Source organism: Phoca vitulina, unplaced genomic scaffold (genome assembly GCF_004348235.1).
Source record: "Phoca vitulina isolate PV1807 unplaced genomic scaffold, GSC_HSeal_1.0 scaffold79, whole genome shotgun sequence".
Taxonomy (NCBI): Eukaryota; Metazoa; Chordata; class Mammalia; order Carnivora; family Phocidae; genus Phoca; species Phoca vitulina.
The window spans coordinates 5,950,816-5,959,305 of NW_022589782.1; the positions used below are offsets into that span (position 1 = coordinate 5,950,816).

The 8,490-nt window shown below is 46.1% G+C and overlaps 1 protein-coding gene across 4 annotated transcripts in view; it reads right to left on the reverse strand.

The window, feature by feature from the left end:
* Nucleotides 1–159, reverse strand: part of SMURF1 (SMAD specific E3 ubiquitin protein ligase 1) — a 110,767-nt gene extending 110,608 nt beyond the window's left edge. For 2 of the 4 annotated variants that reach the window (XM_032394233.1, XM_032394231.1), the window contains exon 1: nucleotides 66–157. In XM_032394233.1, the coding sequence (XP_032250124.1) occupies nucleotides 66–120 (55 nt within the window). In that variant the 5' untranslated portion in view covers nucleotides 121–157. Of the gene's footprint in view, nucleotides 1–65 lie in introns of all 4 variants that reach the window. The other 2 variants (XM_032394234.1, XM_032394232.1) reach the window with 2 other exon arrangements.
* Between the last annotated feature and the right edge of the window lie 8,331 nt (nucleotides 160–8,490).

The window sequence follows — 8,490 nt, forward strand, 5'->3', positions numbered from 1 at the left end:
GGGGGGGGGGGGGGGGGGGGGGGGGGGGGGGGGGGGGAGACGGGTGGGCCTCCCGCCGGCCGTACCTGTCAGACGGATCTTGATGCTGGAGCCGTTCCTGCGCGTCCCGGGGTTCGACATCTCCCGCCAACGATCAGGCAGCCGCGGATCCAGCGCCGCCGCCCCCCGGCCCGGCCCGGCCCGGCCCCGCCGCCGCCGCCTCAAGGTTACGGCTCCGGGCTGGGCGCCGGGGTCCGAGCCGGGACACAAACTCCGCGGCCCAGGCGTCCGGGCGGCGGGAGGATGGTCGAGCCGGGGGATCGGCGCTCGACCCGGCGTCCCCGACCCTCGCCCGCTCCCAGCCGAGCCCAGTCCGGAGCCGCCGCCTCCGCCGCCACCGCCACCACCTCCTCAGAGCCGGACGCCCGCCGCCCTCACCGCTTCCGCCGCCGCCGCCGCCGCCTCCCGGAGCCGCGCGCGCGCCCGCCGCCGTGCCGGCCCGGCCCTGCGCGTGCTCGCGCTGTGCGCCCCCGCGCCTTGCGTGCGTGCGCGCGCCCGCGGACACGTCGGGGCGGGGCGCGCCGCGGGGCTACGTTGCCGGCCCGGCTTGGGGCGCGCGGGGATTGGAACCTGTGGTAGGGGCTTTCCGCGTCCTCCCGCCGGGTCCGGGGCGCAGGAGATCCCGGCTGGGAAACGGAGCACGCCCTGGAGGCCCGCGGAAGGGGAAGCGAGGGTGCGGGGCCCCGTTTGGGCCCGCGAACCGTCGCCCTGGGTCTTCTCCACATTCCCCAAGGAAACGGGTCTGCAGATGCGGACGGAACTGATTTTCCAGGTCTCTCTCAAGCCCCCGGGCCCCCGATAGCTATTGAAGAGAGGTTTAGGCCTGTTACTACACACCAAGCACCTTGCACAAATAGTCATGCAACACTTTTTTTTTTTCTTAGAGAATGCAATTTCAATGGAGACACCTCAAAGACACAAAGTCCCCTAGGTGTGTTCTGTGCAACTAGTGCGCTCTATTGACCCGTGACAGAGTTGCCAGAATGGCTGGGAGTGCCATATATGGACAAGGTAAACAGGCTGGTAGAGAGGGATAAAGTTGAGAGGTAGATGTTTGTTATTATCCAATCTGCACACAATTCAAACCAACAAAAAGGCAGCTTTACGGCCTTGTTTCCCCGCTTTCTGCTAACACTTACCCTCCCAGATTTGCAGAGTTTAACTAAAAGCTAACATTTCCCCTCCTCCCAGAGTTGCAGGGTAGAACTAAAAGCTCGTTAGGCTTTCTCCAGCAAACCAACTCCTCTTTGTGAACCTGTAATGGAGAGGAAATACTATGTTAATAAAGAGGAAAAGCTGGGCTTGTTTACCAAAGTTGTTTTTAACCAACTACCTAATTCTTCGAAAGCCTTTATTTGATTTGTATCTTAAGGAAACCAGGCTCTGAGCCTTTGCAGCCACCCCCTGCAGTCAGGGACCTTTCCTGGGGTCACAGTATTCAGAATAGAGCCCTCTCCCTAGGGCTGCTAGACATGCCTCCCTGCCTCAGGCTGAACCCAATGAGAGCAGAGTGTCTCCTGGGCTGGATTCAAAGCTGCCTCTTGGAGGCTCAGTCAGTCAAATAAAAAGACATGCCCTTGGGTGGCTGACTCTTGATTTCAGCTTAGGTCCTGATCTCAAGCCCTGCGCTGGGGCTCTGCACTGGGCATGGAGCCTGCTTGAGATTCTCTCTCTCCCTCTGCTCCTCCCTGTTCTCACTCTCTCTCTCTCAAATAAATAAATATATCTTTAAAAAAAAAAAAAAAAGACAGGCCCAGATCATTTCTATAGCCCCTTGCAGCTCAGACTTTCAGTAATTCTAGTGAAATATCCAAGAATACAAGCTATGTTTAAGCAACAGAGCAGCAGACCCAGAATCTAGATGTTACTCTGTAGGCGACCGTCACTAAGAGTGAGTCCCTGGGGTCTGAATAAATCCATTTAGAGTCTCTAACCCCTGCCCCCAAGTGATCCCCATTCTTCTTTCAGTCCACCCAGTATCTCTCCCTTCTCTTCATTCTCATATTCAAGAAGTCTCTTCTCTCTCAATCAGACTAAACTTCTCCCTCTCTGCTTAGCCGAGTGCTGGCCCCCATTTCTGATTCCTAGCTGTTCCTGACCTAAAATCCTTCCATTTCTTAACCTCATTGTTTTCTTACCTGCCTAGATGTCTGGGCCTTCCTTTTCCTGATTGTTTCCTCAACAGGTGAGTCAGGAGGTCACTTCTGGAGGTCACTGAAAGGCATTTCATTTACTCATTAACAAGTAATTTCCGCTGTCATTTAACCAGATACACCTAACGGTGTCTTTCAACACAGCCTGCACAAGGAGGGCCTTCCTAAACGGAAGCTAATGTTTTATTCATTGGCAAACTCCAGCCACCTACTATGTGGCTAGGGACAAGGAATACAAAATAAGTCACAGGGATGGCATTTCAGAGGCTCAGTGGCCCGGATGAAACAGACACAGGAACCACTGACAAGGACACACTGACAGAGGTGTGTACTGAGGGATAGAACATGGATGACAGGACCGTTCTGCCTGGGAGGAGAAAGATGGGAAGATCACAGGAGAGTCACAGAAGACCTCGATCCAGGACTTAAATGCAGCATTCAAGTTTACTGGACAAGGGCATCGCAGGCAGAGGGAAGGGCTTGTGTAGAGGCAGGAAAATGAATGTATTTTCCAGCACAGATTTCAGTTCAAGTGCAGTAATGTTGTAGCTGCTGGATCTTCTATCTGCACACCTGACTCTATCAAAAAGTTAATAAAGATGAGGAGCGCCTGGGTGGCTTAGTTGGTTAAGCATCTGACTCTTGATTTAGGCCCACACCCTGATCTCATGGTCGTGAGATCAAGCCCTGCATCAGGCTCTGTGCTCCGCAGGGAGTCTGCTTGAAGTTCTCTCCCTTCCTCCCTCCCTCTACCCCTCCCCCGCCCTGCCCAGTGCAGGCATGCACACGTGCGCTCTCGAGAGCTCTCTCTCTCTCAAATAAATCTTTTTAAAAAGTTGATAAAGATGATAAAAGGTATTGGCTCACATAAAATTCATCAGCCACAATTTTGTGCTAAACCTGCGGACCAGCCCTTATCCTGAACTTAAGGTACTTTGATATCCTTTCATTGTATATCAAATTTGTCAAAAATACTATCTTTTAAAGATACCTGGAACAAGTAGATGGGAAGTGTTTAACAATTCTGCTGAGACAGAGATGAAATTTGGTGAGTGTCTTCAAGTATCCTCTTTGCAAGGACTTTACAAAAGAGCAGTTTTGACCCTGCTTTCTATGTAGGATTTGGCAGCTTATTTTATTTCTCCCAAATGTATCACTTGCCTTTGTCGGTGTTATTGGGCATTTGAAACACTTTCCAGTGGGGGTAATAAAAACAAATCTCTCTTTGGATCTAACTGCAGTGGTTCCTAACCTGTCTTTTGATTCCCAAATCTCTTCAGGGAATCTGATGGAAACAATGGATCCTTTGCCCAGAAAAATTCATATGTGCAAATATGCACCAAATTTACATCCAATTTCAGTGGGCTCATGATCTCCTGAAACCAATTTGTGGATCCTGTAAGGTCCCATAGCCCCTAGATTAAGAACTCCTAATCTGAAGGAAATGATCAAGCAAATCACACTGGGAATATCCCGTATGTGTATGTTCAGGAACCAACACAGCAGAAACCCCTTTGGAAGGCAGTGGCTATGCATCCTGAAAAGAGGGCAGCTGTGGTCCACACACACCCACACTCTTCTCTGGCTCCCGCACATTACCAACTGGTGCCAGAGCAAGTTAATAAAAGTCGCCAAGCCTCAGTTTGCTCATCCATACAATGGAGATAATAATGCCTCTCACCCAAAGTCATCGTGAGGTTTAAATTAGATGTAGATTTAGCAGTCTACTAGAGCAGGCCCTTGGTATATGGTAGTTCTTATAAGTACATGTAAAATACATATGCTAGTCTTTCCCCCAAACCTACTAGTGCTATTACCCTAGGGAAATCGGGGATATTGTGCAGAGGGTCCCTGGTGGCTATACCAAATACCTCTTGGGAGTACACTGCTATACATGAGCCTCTGTGACCAGTGGCTAGAACAGACTAGCCTTTAAGATCTTTCCTAGGTCTAGGATCTGGACCTCTTCTGCTTTTCACCCAAACATTAAGTTTTTAAAACAGATATACAAAATTGTGATTAATTAGCATATTCATTTATCCTTCTATGCCTGGAAGCCTTTAATTACACCCTAAGCTTAATATTACCAATATGCAAGTCTTACTATATTATTATCATTGATAGGGTTTATTATCTTTGATAAGATCTTTTTGTTTTGTTTTATTTATTTATTTGAGAGAGAGAGCACATTCATGAGCAGGAGGAAGGCACAAAGGGAGAGGGAGAGAGAAAATCTTAAGCAGACGCCACGCTCAGCACAGAGCCCACATGGGGCTCTATCTCACAACCCTGAGATCATAACCTGAGCTGAAATTAAGAGTTGGATGCTTTACCTACTGAGCCACTCAGGCACCCCGGTAGAATCTTTTTTAATTAAAACATTTATTGACATCATTGTAGACTCACATGTAGTTATAAGAAATAATACAGAGAGATCCCTTGTGCACTGTGCCCAGTTTTCCCAATGGTAACATTTTACAAAACTATAGTATAATATCACAACCAGGATATTGACATTGATACAATCCAATAATATTCAGATTTTCCCCATTTTACTTGGACTTATGTGTATGTATATTAAGTTATATACATTTTTAACACCTGTATGTGTTCAAGTATCCACCACCACAAACTACTGAACACACCAACACAATGCCCTCCTCATCCTCATGTCCTTTTGTCCCACCACCAACACCTGGCAACTAATCTATCCTCTATTTCTAAAATGTGGCCAATTCAAAAATGTTACATAGATGGAATCATATACAATATAGTCTTTTAGAATGGGTTTTTCTCACACAGCATAATCCCCCAGGAGACTCATCCAAATTGTAACCTGTTTCAATAGTTTGTTCCTTTTTATTATTTTTTAAAGATTTTATTTATTTATTCATGAGAGACAGAGAGAGAGAGGCAGAGGGAGAAGCAGGCTCCCAAGGAGCAGGGAGCCCGATGCGGTACTCGATCCCAGGACCCTGGGATCATGACCTGAGCCAAAGGCAGAAGCTTAACCATCTGAGCCACCCAGGCGCCCTAGTTTGTTCCTTTTTATTACTAAGTAGTATTCCATGACTTGGATGTATCACCTTTTGTTTAACCATTTACCCATTGGAGGATACCTGGGCTAACTCCAGTTTTTGGTTACTATTAATAAACTACTATGAACATTCATGTGCAGGCATTTATGTGAACATAATAAGTTTTAATTTCTCTGGAATAACAGCTCTAGAGTACAATTGCTGGGTCATATGGAAGTTTAGTGTTCTAAGAAACTGCCAAACTTTTTTCGAGTGGCTATAGCATTTTACTTTACCTTTTTTAAAAGATTTTATTTGTTTGTTTGACAGAGAGAGAGCACGACCAAGCAGGGGGAGTGGCAGGCAGAGGGAGAGGGAGCAGGGGGCCCGAGGCAGGGCTCAATCCCAGGACCCTGGGATCATGACCTGAGCCAAAGGCAGACGCTTAACACACTGAGCCACCCAGGCGCCCCAGCATTTTACTTCTACAAGCAATGTTTCTCAGCATCCTTGCCAGCATTTGGTATTGTCACTGTCTTCCCTTTTGGCCATCCTAATAGGTATGTGGTTGTGTTTTATGGCTGTGGAATTATTTGAGATTTAGATTATTTCTTCAAATATATGCAGCCAAGTAATTAGGGACAATTCTAGAAAAAATAATTTCTTTAAAGATCCTAGATGTGGGGCGCCTGGGTGGCTCAGTCAGTTAAGCGTCTGCCTTCGCCTCAGGTCATGATCTCCAGGTCCTGGGATCAGATCCTGGGATTGAGTCCTGGGATAGAGCCCCGCATTGGGCTTCCTGCTCAGTGGGGAGTCTGCTTCTCCCTCTCCCTCTGTCCCTCCCCCTCAACCTTGCTCCTGCTCTCTCTCAAATAAATGAAATCTTAAAAAAAAAAAAAAGATCCTAGTTGAACCCCACAGTCTATGTTCAGAAACAGATAAGGTCATAGTGAAAATGAGAAAATGATTAAACTGCTATTATACATTTAAAAATGTAGTTTTGTCTATAGAGTAGTTCCCACTTAGATGAGCAGTGTTTTAAACAATTAAATTGACTATCCTAATAAAAGTAATTAAGATACTGCTAAGAATATAATAAGCTCATTTTTAAAAATTCAGACATCACATTTTTACTGTAAATAAACAAAGGCAATGCCCAGGCTTCTGGTCTACTACTCCCTCAGAATCTCATGATTTCTATTGGTCTAGAAAAATAAGATAAGTATTCTCTAAGTTTATTGTATCTCATCTGTAATATATAAGCAACAATAACCAGGGAAATCAACAAACCAAAGGAAATCCCAAGTAAGACCCTGAATCATTGTTTATTGGCTAAAAACTGTTGCTAGTTTTTGGACAAGGCTAGAGGAAGCGCTCCTGTATTCTAGACCAATGGTTCTAGAAAGTATGGTCGCCGGAGAAGGAGCATCACCAGGGGGCTGTTAGAAATGCAAATTCTCAGGCAGCACCCAGACTGACTGCATCAGAAACTCAGAAGGTAGACCCAACAATTCACAGTCGAACAAACCCTCCGGGTGATTCTGATACACGCTTGCATTTGAGAGCCACTGTGAAAGGCACGTAGTTACTTTCCTATTGTCCTAACTGAGCAGTGATGTGCAAAATCCAAAACAAAGATACTTTGGCCAGGATGTCAAAAACAACTATAGGTAACTTAATCAAAAATGGGACGTATTAGAAGAGTTTCAGGTGCGGGGGGGTGGGGGGGTAGGTCACAGAATCCTTGCTAGGTTTCATGACAGAATACGGGCAGTGATCAAAACATCCGGACAGCCAAGGAGATCTTTCTCTTAATGAGAAACAGTATGGCCAGGACGCCACCCCTGCTCCCCTAGGACTTAACGCCATCTGTCCGTACATCTCAAGATTGTAAGCACCAGAAGGAGTTCCCAATTGGCTGAGTCTAGACCAGGCCCCACGCCCTGGCTGCCAGGGGACAAGAGGGGAAGATAAAGCCACTTTGACTTTTGTAGTGGGAACTGGGCCACTGCCTCCTGCCCAAACTACACACAGTAGGGCTTTCTCCCTAATAGGAAGAGAACTGAACAACTCCCACATGGCTAATGTCTGCCCCAGGAATGTGATGGGGGAAGGAAAGCAGCAGACTAACATTTGCTGTGATGGAATAAACTGATAACCAGGAATTTAGAGTTCAGTATTTGATTCCCCAAGCACGTGCTGATTCTCATGCGAAGACAGAGGAATCCTGACAAGAGGAAAGGCTGAAGGAATTCACTGGAAAATTTATGAATCACACACTCTTGTGCTAATTATAAAAAAAAAAAAAAAAAAGACTTGTAGTAAGTGCCCATCTGTGACAAATATTAACCAGGGCTTGTGCTGGCAAGGAGGTGACCCAATTTCCCAGTCCTGCAGATGTGCTGAACCAGTCACCAAATCATTGCTCTCTGCATTCTGCACAGTGTTTGAATCACTCATCTTTCTGCGGAGATCCAGCAAGGCTCTAATCTTACCCTGATTGTGCAAAAATAGAAAGAAGTGCAGATGAATGTGATAAAGATTCTCCTAGTACCAAGAAAGGGGCGGGAGCTGCGTACCTCATTATTTAAAGGCATTCATATAAACAAATTAAGTTAATTTGGGGTTCTGTTGTGTGTGAGGGAAGGATGCTTATATAATTATTAGCTTCCACTCCTGCTAAGTGAACATGATAAAGATTTTCAGCGATAGCTATTTCTAATCCAAGTTCATCCTTTCTTCGGTGCCTGTCCATAGCACTGTCCGTGTGCTGCAAAGTAGACCCTTTGTCCATCTATCCATCTCTCTAGACTGCATCAATCCTCTGTCTGCCCAGGATCCCCCTGGAAGGATAGGGGAGGATGGGGCTTAGGCCACAGAATAGATGCCCATTTTTTCTTTCCAGGAATACGGTTTTGTCATTTGTATGCACCAATTTATAATATAAGTTCACTTTTCCTCTTTATTGTACAGTAGAAGATAAGCGAACATTTATTAGGAAACTTCAATGTGCCAGACAACATGCTAATGTGCAAGGAATTTTTTTTTTTGCTATTATAAACATTTTTGTTGTGAAATATAACACATGTAAGGAAAGGTGAAACTCCTATGTAGTCACCAGGAGGTAAAGAAATAGAACGTTGCGAGACCCCAAAAGACCCCTACATTCATCCTCCCAATCACAATCTTTCCCAGCCTCCTCCCGGGGTAACCATTCTCCTCTTATTGTAATCATTTCTTTGCTTTTATTCATAGTTTTATTAATGAAGTATGAATCCTTA